At 37.8% G+C, this 16,473-nt stretch overlaps 1 protein-coding gene across 1 annotated transcript in view; it reads right to left on the bottom strand.

The window, feature by feature from the left end:
• LOC122788725 (solute carrier family 2, facilitated glucose transporter member 5-like) overlaps positions 1-16,473 on the bottom strand; it is a 569,090-nt gene that overhangs the window by 436,668 nt on the left and 115,949 nt on the right. Inside the window, exon 4 of the mRNA XM_044055616.1 lies at positions 12,014-12,138. Coding sequence (XP_043911551.1) covers positions 12,014-12,138 — 125 coding nt within the window. The remainder of the gene's footprint in view (positions 1-12,013; positions 12,139-16,473) is intronic.

Below are 16,473 nucleotides of genomic sequence, written 5' to 3'. Positions count from 1 at the left end.
TTTCCACTTGACGGCCTGTTGTCTGTTTGAGAGGTAACTGGAAAATTGATTGATGGCAGAGGAGGACAGGTTGAGAAGAGAGAGTTGGGACAGAAGTAAGTGATGAGAAATGGTGTTGAATGCTTTAGATAAATCTAGGAAAAGGGTAGATACAATAGTGCCTGATATCAGGAAAAGACAGAAGGGCAGTTATGGTGCTGTGTCCCGGTCTAAATCCATGTTGAGTAAGGGTCAACAGATGATTATCCATAAGGTAAAGAAGGAGTTGCAAGTGAATGCATTTTTCAAAAACCTTAGAGATAGGGGAGAGCAGGGCTATTGGATGGAAATTGAAGATGTCAGTATTGTTTCACTCCTTTGTGTAGAGGAATGATAAAGGCTTTTTTCCAGAGAAAGGATACATAAGATTCCTGAATGGAGCAATTAATTAGAATGCAGATGCGAAGAGCTATGGCATCAGCAGCTAGTTTGAGAAAGTAGGATGGTAGATTATTCTCGGCATTAGAGCATGGTTTTAATTTTTGTAGGGGTTTTTTATGGTATTGACAAAAATGAGTTTGAGGGTAAAGGGAAGGAAGTGAGTAAAAGCTGTGGTTGTGGAGGGGAAGTTGTGATTAGGAGACATGGTAGGAGCTGATACATTATCAGGCAAAGATGTGGTGAGCTTGGCTATTGAGTGTATGATGAAGGCGTTAAATTGGGCAGCAATGATAAAATCTGGGGAGTTAGGATCTGGGCAAGGGTTGTCATTAATGCCTGGAGTGAGAAGAGAAGAGATACTTCTCAAAAAAAATTTTGGGACTGGCTTTGAGATTGTTTTGAAGTTTAGAGTAGTAGGATTTACAATTGGTAACTATTTGTTTTTTAACTTTATTATGGAGTTGTTTGTATTCAGTTAGGGAATTAGATGCATGAGAGTTATAGTTTCTTTGTAGAGCCAGGGGGCAGTTTTGTTTTTAACCCTTTTAGTTCTAGCAGGAGCAAAGCTGCTTAGTAGGTTAGTGAAAGAAGTATTAAAGTAAGTAACAGCATTGTCAAGAGGAAAAGTTTTCAGAGGGTTCCAGTTCATATGTTTTAAGCAATCAGAGATGGTTTGAGGATTAAAGTTTGTGATGGTACGGGTTGAGATATAAGTATGTTGTAGGACTAGAGAGGAAGGTGAACAACATGTGAAGGTAGGAAGATGGTCACTAAGTCAGTCAGATAAGGTCTCACTATCTGAAATATCGTTGGGGTGTGATATTAATATCCAATTAAGAATGCTGCCTGAAGAGTTGTCTTTATTAGGTCTGGTAGGAGAGTTAAGTAGTTTGGTGAAATTGTATAGATTTATGTTCTGAGTGGTAGAGGATGAAAGAATTGAAGTCCAGTTAATGTTGACATATACCTAGAAGTATTGTCTCATTACGTATGTTAGATGATAACCAAGAGAGAATATCTTCAAGAGCAGGGATGCTATTTCCAGGAGGAATATATAGGGCAGCTATGCATATGTTTTTGTGGTTAATTTTTAGGAGGGCCAGGGTTAGTTCGGCTGTTGCAAATTGGGTATAGGGTTGGTGTAGGGGATCACTATTAAAGAGGAGGAGAAGAGTAGGGCTACCCCACCCCCTTTCTTGTAAGTCCTGTCATTTCATATGATTCTTTAGTTAGGGGAATGATTTCAGAGTCTTTCAAATGTGGTTTGAGCCAAGTTTCAGAAACAGATAAAATGTCAGGGTGGTTATGGGAGAGCCAAGTATGAAAGTTGTATGCATAGGCTTTGGGCATTAATTGTAGCAAAAAGGAGAGATTTTTAGGGAGAGAGTGAAGATGTCAAGTTTCAGTTAGTACACTGGTTGACCAGGGGTCCAGGATTTGGGTGTATGTCACCGGAAAGGAGGAGAGAGATGTGTTCAAGAAGTAGGAGTAAAAGGAGTTGAACAAGAGGAAGAATGTGGAATTTTGAATGTGAGGGATAGAGACAGTGTTAGATCTATCAGGAAGAAGCTTCCTGTTAAATAGGAGAGTATTATTGTGGTGATAGAGATGAGAAGAATATATGGTGAGAAGAGAGATTCTTTTTTAGGATAGGTGGAGGTTGTGTGAAAGGGGACGGAATATGAGAAGTTTGGGAGGATAGTAGGGTACACTGCAGGGTAGAGGAAGAACAGAAAAAGTAGGATGAGTAAAGGCTGTGCAGGTATGGTGTACATAATTGTGAGATTGAAGCACGAAGTAGGGATATATGGTGCAGTAAATAATTAGAGAAATTAGTTTATGAAAGGAGAAAGTGTGTCTGATGTAGCTGGGATGGTGTGAGGTTAGTAGTGCAAAGGAGGGGGATAATTAAGTGTTGGTGTGTGGAGACAGATATGATAGGGTGTTTTAAATGTGGGAGTGGCTATTGGGGTATAAAGCTAGATGTAGTGGGGGAGAGTGGGAATAAGGGGCAGGGTAATGGAGTAGAGTGAGCCCAGAGGGCGAACTGAATGGGTAAAAACAAAAACACCGCAAACAATAAATAATCTACAAAAAGGAAATCACTATGGAGATAACATGGGTTAGTGCACAAACACTGATTAAAGCAAGTACTATTAAAATAAAAATACAGGAACAATAATGTTTAAAGAGAATCAAGCTCTACAAACAGAGTTCGGTATAACGTACTTTGGGAGGGGGGAGACCTAATCCATAGGATCTGAAACCAGCGCACACACAATGTAATGTAAAAAAAGATTATTTCTTGTTCTCTGTAACTATAAAAATTAAAGTTTGTATTACATACACAATCAGGCTGTTACATCACTGTACTAGATGCCGTAGGAAGTGTTAAACTGAGAAAAATAGCCGAATGTAAAGGGACTGCAGGCTGTTTTAACTACCAAAGATGTCGGGTGAGAAATTGAAATAGGAGTGCTCACAATAATGTTTCTCTTAATAGAAATAAGCTAATTATTTCCATTGTAACTTAACTGACAATCACTCAACTGGTCAACTAGTCACAGCATGTAATTATTCTCTGACTGGTGAAGCTGTCAGGTGCGTTTGCTGCTTCCATTCCACTTTGATCAAGAATGAACATCTGAAGTGTAAGCAAGCATATGGGAAACTCTGTGAACAGCACTATGTTCAAATTCAGATATGTGTAAAACTAAAAAAAAACAAAAAAAAACATGAAGGAAGGAAGGAAGTTCCATGGAACAAAAGGTATATCTGTTGAATGTCAGGTATGAAGGCGGCAGGCTCCAGGGGGAAGAGAGTGATTCCATCTTGGGTTTGGATCTTACTAGAGGGTGGGAGGGGTTCAGGCACCTAGGCAGCGAGACATTTCCCCTGTGGTACTTTTGACTGGGGACAAATGGCTGAAATTACATTCAGCTGCAGAGAAATATGGCTGTTTGCAAATTTCCTGTGGGCAAAAAGAAGAATGTGTTGCCATACCTACAACTTCAATAACCAAATGCACAGGGGAAAAACAATGTCCATGGTCCCCAAGGGAACATGAGACAGCAGGTAATATGGTAGGCATAAGCAGCTGGTAGGCATAAGCAGCAGGTAGGCCAGAGGACATGTCAGTGGCAGTAAAAATGCAGTGCACAATGGGCAGTGCCTTTATAATCTGTGTGTGTGGATCACTACCCTCTTCACAGTGTCTAGGGAACATTACCTAAAATGCATACTGGAGCATAAATGTGACTACAGAACCAGGCAGGATTTTCTGAATGCTGTAGCACACTTCTACATGAGTTAGTCACACAAGTATGTACTGTACACTAAGCACAACAATCATTACTTCTTCTGCCTCCATGCATTTGGTTATTAAAGCTGTGGGCATGGCAGTATGTGCTTCTCTTTGCCCACAGGGAATTTACAAACAGCCATATTTCTCTGCAGTTGAATGTCACTTCAGCCATGTGTCCCCAGCCAAAATGTACCACAGGGAAATGTCTTGCTGCCTAGGTCCCTGAACCCGGGTGGGAGCTGTAGCTCAAGTGGACAAAGTGAGGGAGAATAGGGACATATTCCCAGTGGAGGGCATGCACGCAGTACCACATATACACAACCCACACTGATGCCAGCACATACCTTGCATAGGGACTGGAGGTTAAGGGTAGATTAAAGGAAAAACCTTCCCTGCAGTCAGTATGGTGCCACACAAGGAATCTGCCATTTCCTGCCTGCAATAGTGCACAGATTAAAGAAGCCCAATGGGACACAGCAGAAGGACAGTAGAAGTATACCAAACAGACGTATAAAATAAACACAAAGCAGAAAAAAAGTTTAATTTATAATCATAAGCATTATGTTATTCAGCAAAAAATCATCTACAAATGAATGGTATTTCATTCATATACTATTTGTATGTGTGCATAAACAGAGAAAGCTTTAGCAGATTTCAAACAATCAAATATAAAATTGTAGTGTTTCAGTAATGTTTATTTATTTAATTCATTTATTTATTTATGGCAGACACAATCTTTCTTTGGCTTGACAAATGATAGAAATAAATGGAATAACTATACAGCAGCAGATTGGTAAGAACATAAAAGTTGTTCAGCACAGCATTACTAGAGAAGAGCAAGAATCTACTGGAAATCTAGAATTCATTAATCAAAACACATTAATTACATTAACCATTAGATCAGCTTCTTCTCCCTCTTCTTCTTAGGCCCTAAATCATTTTCACTGGGCCAGAATCACATTCTGGTCCTTGATAAATTAAAAACTCCTAATAAGCTGTACAACATCTCAGATTACTGCACTCAGTTGACAGATTTTAAGAAATTCAATACAGAGTACTCTATCAGAAATATTGAGTGAACAAATAGCTATAGGTAAGGAAATTATTCTTTTGAGCTGGGGTACAGGATCTGAATTCTGTAGGCATTGTAAGCCCTTATTAAGTTTAATTCTGTTGGCTGCCAAAAAGGCAATTGCTAGAAAATGGAAATCAAAGTCTATATCAATTGTATTTGAGGTACTGAATATTATAAATGAGATAAAGGAACTAGAAGAGGGATCTTTAGAAAAGGGAAGAAGCAAATTTCATAAAACCAAATAGAAATTGCAGAACAATACATGCATACTAATGTTCAGTAAGAGAAATGAGGTTTAAGGGAAGACAGAAATTTAGCATTTTTTAATGCCAGAGTGACAACAGTAGCAAATATATGTGATGTATATTGTATTTAAATGGAAAGTGTTAAAATGATTTTTGTTAAAGTATGCTTGCCTATATCTTAAGTGATAATTTAATAAAGGTGATAAAAAACATATCAGATTATCAAGTCACTCAACATTTCAGTGAAAAGTTCAAAATCGTTTAACCTGCACACAATGGACTTTCCCAAGTCTAAAACAGCAGCCCCTCAATCAATCACCTTGTTATTAACATCTTACTACCACTGACATTATCACATCCTTAAAAGCACATGATCATCCAAGTAAGTGACAACCTACCTCCAAAAAGTTTTAAATGTTATTGTTGTTGTTTGACTTTTGGCTTTTCCCGGTTAGGGGTCGCCACAGCGAAACTCCGGTCCGCTAATGATTGGCAGTTGGTTTTTATGGTGTCGAGTTGACAGCCCAATGCCCAACCTTCAACAAAGCCACGCCCATTCAAAGCATGTCTTTCGAATGCCCACTCGACCACGGGGAGGACATGCAGACTCCACACAGAAGGCACTCCCAACCCAAGCCGAGAATCGAACGGGAGAACCTCTTGCTGTGAGGCAAAAACGCCACCGCTGCACCACCACGGAATCAAAAAAATGCGTTCCAAAACTTGGCTACTCTGTTACACTACTATTCATCTGCAGCATCTTAGAATATACTGGTCCTCAGCCATGGAGTGAAGCCTTAGAACATCCACTGCAAAACATATATTTCTACTTCCTCAGTTATCAACCAACTGCATTCTTATCACTCCTTATAAAATTACTAAAAAAAGCTATCCACTCATTGCTATTTAGCTATACCGGCAACTACAATTATACTTAGTGAGGTAAGAGGTTAAAAGACATGAAGACACTGAGCAATTTAAATCTAAGAAAAGAAACTACTAATGTTAGAAGCTGCATTACAGTGCCCCTTCTCAAACATTTATTACATCAGCCTCGTCCAATGGTTTAATGCATGTCTTCACACTGTACATGACCAGCACTCCTACTTGGATACAGACTACACTCCCTTCTTGCCTCCTACCTCTTTATAAAGCTGATCCAATCAGAAGAAACAGAAAAGGTGGCTATGAGCAAAGTATTGACTAGTGGTGAAGATAAAGTAAGAACTGTGGTGACATAACAAGATTATATGGAAATGACAAAAATTTGCAATGCTTTATACTAGATATGAACTGTGATAAACATTTTTTCCTTTCATATAGACCCCTTCCTCTATTAAAATCAGGAAAACAGTTTGCTGATGAACTCTGGAATACAAAATCAAGGCTTTTCATCATATTGTATTCTCTGTTTTGTTATAAATTTTACTTAGTAATTTACAAAGAAATGAATAATAGGCAGTGTGGAGGCAATCTGCTGGTGTCATTCCCATATTTTAAATTAGGTTGTTTGATAAATTGTATGTCATAGGATTTGACAAGAAAGTTGGCCTGTGTAGTAGTTATTGACACACATCTTTTACTAGCCTGCAACTGCCTTACACTCTGGAAAAGATATCATTATGCACTATAATGAATAAAAATGTTTCAGTCAACACTGACAAATAACTTTATAAAAAGAGTATTGACTAATGTGGGACTGCAAGTGTGCGTGAACAGCATATCTGATTGTGATTATTACTTACAAAAGAAGCCTCTTTATAATCAAAGCATGCAACGTTTTTCTCCCTGTCTATAAATCCTTTATCATCCACCATGCCTCATCTTGTCTAGCTCTCTCTTTCTGCGTCTCTCTGATAAACAAATAAACCTGCATACTGAAGTCATACCTGCATTACGGTAAAGATAATATGTCAGTGAGAGAAAAATTAACACACTGTTGTAATTTTTAAAATTATTGAAAATCATATATTTATAGATTCATAGACTGTTACTAGGCTAACAACCCGGGGGGGGGGGGGGGGCTTTCTAAGCCTAGCCAAGTTTTCCTGAAAGAATAATGATGTCTTGTATCCAAACATGGCATTGAGGGCCAGGCATTTATAAGCTACCTCTGTCCATAAGGGGCATGGATGTCAGGCCTGGTGTAAATTTCCTATTCCCCATCCAAGGGTCTAGATTGTACTTAAACTGGGTAATAAACGATCTCGGCTTCACATGGATGGGAAGCCTGTTCCATACAAGGGGGAGTCTCTGGGACACATAGCTGTCTCTTCAGCATTTTCTGTTTAAGTCACAGACAAAATTCAGGTGCTTAGACCTTGTATTTCTGGTACTCTTTAACTTACGAATATGTAGGGGATTCATAAGTGGGGGTTTTGTGGATGCCTTGTAAGCCAGGCAGAGATCACTCCTCAGAAATCTATTGGAGACTGAGTAGAAGGAAAGGGCTTTAAGGCACTCTGCAAAAGGCAAGTTTGTTACACCTTGTATTCTTTTTGTAAGTAACCTCTGCGGTCACTCTAGTCGTGGTGGTCAAAGGTAAGGCTACTGTCTACATTGTACTAGTTAGGCTTAGTTTATCAGTATCTGTGATGTGTGAGAAGCTACCAAATTAACTAAATCCCCAAAATAACTACAAAACAAAATTAAATCTGTGATGCTGTTATTTCTTGTTTGCCAAACGTGTTATTAACCATTTCTGGGTACTACTACTACAATTCCCAAAGGAACCATCCAGTCAACAAGTATAAACACTACATACATTTCTCTCATCTGTGTCTTAGGCACCGTTATCAGTACAAACACTGCATACATTTCTCACAGCTGTGTCTTAGGCACCGTTATCAGTATAAACACTACATACATTTCTCACAGCTGTGTCTTAGGCACCGTTATCAGTACAAACACTACATACATTTCTCACAGCTGTGTCTTAGGCACCGTTATCAGTATAAACACTACATACATTTCTCACAGCTGTGTCTTAGGCACGGTTATCAGTATAAACACTACATACATTTCTCACAGCTGTGTCTTAGGCACCGTTATCAGTATAAACACTACATACATTTCTCACAGCTGTGTCTTAGGCACGGTTATCAGTATAAACACTACATACATTTCTCACAGCTGTGTCTGTGTAAAACAATGAATACACTGAGTGGAGCAGGCAGTTGTTGGGTATCATTGCCAAGGATATCCTACCTACTAATTTCAGAATTCATTCACAACAGTCAAGGATGTTATCAGTAATCACATTTCTTTCTAAGCATGCATTTTATAAAGGATTTCCTAAATGTTACATTATGCTGTGGAAAGTCTACTGGTCATACAAAGCATATGCATTTATTACACAAAAAGCAAGCACTGATTGCCACATCAATGGCAACCCGCTAAGCACATATCCTGTAGTGAGAGACCTGGGCACTCAGATTGATAACAACCTCACATCCGACCATCATGTAGCGACAGTGCTAAGAAAAGCCTTTTACATGGTTCATCTCATAAGTAAAGGGATTGCATGCAGAAAAAAGGAGGTTATTACCTCTCTATACACCTCCCTCATTAGACCAATAATTGAGTATAACACCCTGTTTGGGATGTACCTCTCCAAACATCTGCGCCAACTGGAAAGGCCACTGAAATACCTCACAAAGAGAATCCATGGCCTCCAACACCTGTCCTATGCAAACAGGCTCAAATCACTATCACTTTACTCTGTACCGTACAGATTGCTCAGGGGTGATCTGTGTCTTGCCTACAAGGCAATCTCAGACCCTGCCCTACTAGAAATGATCCAGATCCATAAGTCTAACTCCTCACAAACTACCCACTAAAAAGGCCTGAATCTAATATGCAACATCAACCAAACCTGCTGGAGAGACAGGTTTGTCTTCCAGAGGCTGCCTGTCTCTGGAATAGACTTCCCATACACATCAAACAGAGCACCTCGCTGACCCTCTTCAAGTGCAGCCTTGATGAGTGGACGGGAAACCACAAATTTGTCCCAGGGGTTCCACCTGTGTCCCTCACTGACAGGGGTGACAGGTGCTGACTGAGGTTTCTTTTGGGGATAAATTCTTGGCTAGGCTTGTAAGGGCCCAGGGCCATTAGCCTAGTAACCTCGTATGATCCTATAAGCAAGAGAAATGCAATAAAAAATTACAGTGATGTGATGAATATACTGTCAGAATGGATCTTGCAGATGATGCTATTACACTGGAGTCTTTAAAGGTAGGACTAAAAATCAAAAGCTGGGAAGGACCAGACTGGCAAACCTTTCACAACCAGCAAATACTGAAACCACCCCACAGATGTTGGCACCTACATTAGAGTATATACTTGGCCTCCCTGCTTACCCTTCAGTTCTTTTCTACAAGAGTTTCTTTTTGAATATCTTGACCATGGATACAGTCCCCTAAATTAATTTTATGGTCATAAGGCATGTGAAGATGGCAAATGTTTAAGAAAATACAAGGAAAGCATTATCCCGTTTTGGGCACTGCACAAGCTTACAACATTACATTAAGTTTCTGCACTATGTCAGCTGTGCATTCAAAGAGCTTTTATCTGTCCGAGAAGGCATAAACAGTAAAACACTAGCATTATTCTGAAAACAACTTTTTAATTAATGACTTCTTTAGGTATGCAGATGACAAGAAAATGATACAGCCATCTCGCTGCTATGTTTTGAATATGCTTGATTTCAGCAATTGGAAGTAGTTTAATTTAAAAAAGCCTGCTGACTTCTTGGTGCTAGAGTGTTAAGGTTTATTTTTATGCACAGGGGGTGTAGCTTGCTTACAGGCATTACTGTACCTATAGGTATACTAAAGCTGTCTTATACATACCTACATATATGTATATATATATATATATATATATATATATATATATATATATATATATATATATATATATATACACACACACACACACACACACACACACACACAAACACACACACATTAATATGAGTATATTGCATATCACAGAACTTCCCTGATGTCAAATGTAAAACAATGACAAAATAAGTTCTGTCAGACAAAATAGCGAAGAAAAAAAAATAATATTGACACAGAAAAACTATTTCCTCTCCAGATATTACAACTAAATCCCTCCTTAACACTAGCCTCAAATTTGTCTGAATAGTGGCAATGGTACAGAAAGGTTTTAGTGAAGTTAAGGTGTAGGGTTATGATTGGGGGAAGGGGCAGCTTTAGGGTTAGCATCCATTACTAAGGGCACCTCTGCCATCTTTAGTAATGGATGCTAACCCTAACTCTGCTCCTTCCCCCAGGCCTACACCTTAATGTCATTAAAAACTTCCCATAATACTGCCACTACACAAGACAAACTCAAACACAATCATTCGCAAACACACACAAACAATACTACATCTATCCCCCAACCTCTCACACACACACACACACACACACACACACACACACACACACATAGGCTCTCAACCTGTCTAACGCCACTTACTTGTATCGACATCGTATACCATCGGCATATCCACTGCTTGGCGTTCCATACCATCGACAATTAAATCACACCCCTGCATTTGTTGAATAACCATACATTCGGTCAAATGCAGGAGAATCATATCTATCTAACTGTCTATATATCTATATATATGTGTGTGTGTGTGTGTGTGTGTGTGTGTGTATATATATATATATATATATATATATATATATATATATATATATATATATATACATATATACACACACACACACACACACACACACTCACACACGAGTTTAGAATGAATAATCACCAGTGAGTTTATTTGAAACACAAAACATCAAACAAACTCTCAGCAATTACCATTTAATCCACCCAAATCACTGAAAAAGTAATCAAAATGTAAACCAATGGGTTACATTTGCAATTACCAAAAAGAAAACAAAATAAAATACTTTTAAATTGGGGCCTCTGCCTCCCTTCATACCCCATATCCCCAGAAGCTAGTCCAGGTTCGCACAACTTTGAAAAAAGAGGCAAAACAAATTGAATTATTCAACGGTTGAGCTAATGAAGTTGACTGTTATATAATTTGAGCAAATTTACCATCAACAAAAAACAGTAGTATTTCAGCAGAAGCTAAAATGCTTCCTGCAATAAATGATATTTTTCATATATATATATATATATATATATATATATATATATATATATCTGTGTGTTTGTGTGTGTGCGCCCACGCATGTGCATGTGTATGTATGCCCCTGTGGGTGTGTATCCTTCTCTGGGTGAGCATGAAACAAACTTTGTGGTTTAAATTTAGTAGCTGGTCAGAGCTGGCATGCGGGTCCATTCCAAATTTTGGTGGGGGCCCAAGAAGTTTGAATTACAGTTGTGAACACAACTCCTCATCCCCGGATGAGGATAACAGTCTCTTGGATGGCAAGTACTATCCACCCTTACTGTTCTTCAGTTTTCCTATAATAATTATCAAACCCAGGTTATTAGCACCACAAATGCACTCCTTGAGACCAAGTAATTGGGCCAATTTGCCCCACCTGAATTTAATGTCAATATCATCATCTGCTCGCTTTAACAATTCAGAATAGTATTTCAGTAACGTGAGGCATTTTCTGTAAAACATTTCACTACGGAATCAGTATCATTGTGGTTAACTCTTCTCAAGACTTACTGCAGTCCGTCTCTATTCTTTCTACAAGAGGTTCCAAACATTTAAGATCAGCTATATAAACATCTATGCTGTGATTCTGAATATTCAAAACCTATGCAGTCTAGGGTAATATGATAATACAATAATTAATGCATTCATATAATTATGCAATAAACAGCTGTTACTCATTCCATTGCATGCACAAACACACATGCATGAAATAAATATATATATTTGAATAAAATATTAAAAAATGTTAAATTAGCTAGGCCACATTCAATAAAAGACTCAACGTGCATTTTTATATTTTACACACTGTATACCTGAATGAATTCCAGTAATAAAACATCCAATGATGACCATTTCTGGAGACCTAGCAGTCCGACTGAATCCCATTAAGATACCAGCCAAGAAAACTAGTGCTGAACTGTTTACCAGAGTCCCTTTTCTGAAATGTAAAACAGAAACTGGATAAAAAATACTTCCACCGTACTATTTCCTTCAGTCATTAACTGTCTGATAATACTTGCATGCACACATATGGACAATAACTACAGTAAAAAAAAAATGTCAACAAAGGTAAACCAGTTTGAATTATAGCCCTTTTCTTAACTGTTTTAAATAGACGTCTTGATTGAAGAAAACTGGGCCTGGAAACAATAGCAATATTTTAAGTCTATTACGTTTGATATTATAGTACTTTATTTTAATTTTGCTTTCACTAATTAAACTTATTCCTGTCAATCAAATGGTATTATATTAAGAACTGTATTTCACATGGATACTGACACTTTTGCAATGTCTTTGTTTGTCCAGTGTGGCATTAGCCTCAAAAACACACACACACAAAATAAAAATGGTCAGTGAAGGGAAATGTCATGTCAGTTATAATTAATTCCTCAAAGTGAAGTCTGGTAAGTGGAGTTTCATCAAATTCAGCCTATCAAAACTGCATTTCAGAAAAAAAATGTATAAGCAAATATTTGTTATTGGGGGGGTTGCATAGTCTCCTCACATTCCCTTTCTCTGATTTATCATGATAAGCTCTGATGTCACAGGATCTGAGAGAGAAGAGCAAGTCAGGTGAGGCTCATATGCCCACTATTTGGGTCTTGAGTAACATTTAGTTATTCAAATGTTCGGAACTCGAGTCACAAAAGAGAGAGTTCCCCTAATGTGGCAACTTCACAAACATCACATTTCAACAAGACAGACATGCCTGACTGTACATCAATTAACCTAGCCTAAAAATTCATTTCTGTTTAGAAAGATAATCCTGTTGGATCAATGCATTTTAATTTCATAGTGAATGTCACAGTTCAAATACAAATGTATTTTATTTCATTTTGATAACTGGGAAAGCCTACTAAGATGACAGGTGTCTTTGCGATAAAGTAAGAAAAGAAACATGTTTAGTTTTGTCAGATTCCCATACATGCAAACTGGAATTTTATGGACACAAAGCCAGAAATTCAGATTCATGGCCCTGTACTTTAATCATACATCATATTAATGTTAAATGAGGGGCCTCGAGCATTATTTTGTCAAATTAAGTACAGCACCCCACATAATCCTGTCCATTATTAAAAAAGATAAAAGTAAAATTGTGCTAGGATTTAAATAACTGGAGGGAAATCGTACAACGCAGCTCACATAAAGAAAGTATTTCAGAACAGTTTTGGCCCCTCCAAATATTACTTTTGTTTTTGCATTTTGTAGCTTTTCTGTCATAAGTTTGGACCCTCTATCTTCCCAATGACCATCATGATCTAATCACCTATTAGTCCATTCATTTATTCATTCTGACTCCAGAAATCCCATGACATCAGGAGGGTGAATAAGAGATGGGTATCACCACTGTCATCCAGTAGGGTTGGATCAATTTTTTTAAATCCCAACAATCCCACGCATTCCTTAACCAGAAGATACAGTGCAATGCCCACTGCAGCTGACCAAACGTTATGAATGTTTCAATTAACGTTATTATCCTGTAGTATGAAGGGCATTAATGAAGAACAATGGACCCTTGCGTCATGTATTCATGCTTGTTAAAATGAAGGCAGTAGTGCAATTTGACAGTTTGCCATATAATTTTGACAGCTACCAGACACATATGGAGTTTGTTCCAATTAGTTAAACATCAGACTCACGTAAATCTTACACTTTTCCATTAACTGCATTTTCATGGGGCTAAGCTGCTGTCATTTTAATGCCCCAGTTTCCATATTTTTAAAATATGCTAGGTGTAGTGGGGTACGGAGCAATAGCATTTCCTCATAAATGCAAATAATAGAATGATCCATCTGTGAACCTATCTTTTCATTTATTTTATCTGATTTACTCATTTAAACAGTCAGCCTATCTAGGTAAATAAAGTAATGCTGGACCACTCACATTCATTCAATACTGGAAAAATTGTTGGTGGTTATTGAGCAGCAGTTAACTATGTCTGCCAGTATAGCTGTGTTATTGTGCTTCTAGACTAATGCTTATACTGAGGCATGGCTCCTCCATAATCGCCACAAAAGTACCAGTAAGGTACCGGTGGGCAACTTGTCAGACAGAAATTTCCACTGTGTTCCTCTCAGAATATCTTAATGGGAGATAGCTAATACAGCAGCTAACCCAGACTACATGTTCCCTGAGAGTATACTCCAAGAACACTACCTGTGAATTGGGGGAAGTCACCAAATACTCCTGATGACAGAGAACTAGAGGTAACAAAATACTAAACATTTCCAAAGAAGACTTTAGTCATATACAGGGGACATAGTCATGACTTTTGGAACTGCAGACCAGTTTCCATAATGTAGCCATGCCCAAACAGTGCACATTTCTGGACAACATACTTTTTCATAAAGAAAAGGAATGAAAAAAGGACATGATTAAGCAAAAGAAAACAATGGTTAGCCAGCCTGGCATTCTCAGGGGAAAATGTTTAATAAAAACTATAACTTTATACAATAAGTGCATGGCAGCATAACTCAGGAACATACCCTGTGCTTAAGGTAAACAGTTTTAGGAGAGGTTCAGAGAGAGTTATTTGGCACTTTTGATTAAGCAACAAGGTATATCGTTGGGGACCAAACAGTAATATTTAGGACATGCTCCACAATAACCTTAGGAGGAAGAAGGTACTTCTGAGTTTGTGAAACATATCATGCAGCAAGAAAGACCTCAGAGGTTCCGAATTAAAATGATCACTGTACTAAAGACCTTCAGCTAGCATGACAGGCTTGTAGTTCTATACTAGCTTTCTGTGCTAAGGACCAAAACCTCCTTGATCTCCTAGACCTCCACAAAACAAATGTATTTATAAACTCTCAAAAAAAGAGATTTGAAATGTTCTTCATTTTTTTTTAGTTCCTTTTCAGGGGTGTCCTGGTAGCACTGTCTGGGTTAAGTGACCTGCACAAAGCCACACAGGCAATCGAAGATTGAAGGAATCAAACCTTGCACCTTGGGCAAAAAAAGCAGTCCGTTAACAGCTCAGAGATTTAGTCCTTTGTACTAACTACCATACAAAACATCTTCTAACCTTACATAAAACAAATGGCTTTACAAATACTAGAACGAGCTATTTGAATCTTAATCAACAAATAAATAAGACGAGCTGGTGGGACAGATTTATTGCACAACACTTCCCTCATCTCTGGAGTAATCTTCCATTATAAATAAGACAGAGTAATATCCTTGCTTCCTCTAAGGCAAACCATGGTAAGTAGATGGGGTGTCAAGAAACTTATCCCAGGTTTGCTCTTTTATTTATTTATTTATTTATTTTTCCTGCATGTAACACAAAAAGGCCAGCATTGCTTGGCAGACAATAAATGAAAAAAAGACAAAACTGAAATTAAATAACATTAAAAGCTGAAGTGGCACTTGGAAACTGGGCAAATATTAAAAGCTGCCACAATGATTGATACCGAGCAAGAAAGTTAGCAGAAGAAATTTGAGCAGTGAAGGTAAAAGTGATCCAGAACCAAATATTTCACAAGCACAGGGTATTGTCATATACCCTTAAACAAAAGGCAGAGATGGAGCTACAAAAAGTGGAAAATGCTTGATTATTATCAAAATTAAAATGGACTGAATGAGCAAGAGCAGTTATACCACTACTTAAAAGCAGTACCTTTAGAAGTATTCATATATTTGTTGATTTTACGGTCAGTATAATCCTTGCTTTAAGAGCTGTGGAGCACCTGCTACCAATAATCAAAGTTGAATTTAGATATGTAAGTGAAAGATGAAACTGATGAAAATTTACCAGGCATAAGTCTATCTACAAATGAAAACAGGAGATTCCAAGGCATTCCTAGCAATTATCACAAAGGAAAGACTATTTCCATTTATGAATTAATACACACAAACGACTGCTTCAATTTAATTAGAAAGGTTTCAGAGCATCATTCATTCTTGTTTTATGGATCAGGCAATGGTCCAGATACTACAAGGAACACACCGTCTGTTTTGCTCTTGATAACAACAATAAAAAAAAATGATAAAGGTCACACAGATAGCTTACATAAAATTCTAAACACGAAAAAGAGTACAGGCCAAATCAAACAAAGGCAAGTATGAATGTTTTGAAAGTGAGTTTCTTACTGTGGGCCTGAGAGCAGCAGAAGTGGACTATGTATATCAAATGATTCAAAGACATGGGTCTAGAGGGTTTCTTCCCAGGTCTACTCTGAAAATGGGCTCTGTCTCAGTCAGACTTTCCCAGTAAACAAATGTTAAATAAATAAAATTAAATAAATAAATGATAAAATGATAGCTGCAT

This window comes from Protopterus annectens, chromosome 14.part0 (assembly GCF_019279795.1).
Source record: "Protopterus annectens isolate FY-2018-M chromosome 14.part0, PAN1.0, whole genome shotgun sequence".
In the NCBI taxonomy this organism is placed as follows: Eukaryota; Metazoa; Chordata; order Ceratodontiformes; family Protopteridae; genus Protopterus; species Protopterus annectens.
This window is presented reverse-complemented; position numbering and strand designations above follow the sequence as displayed.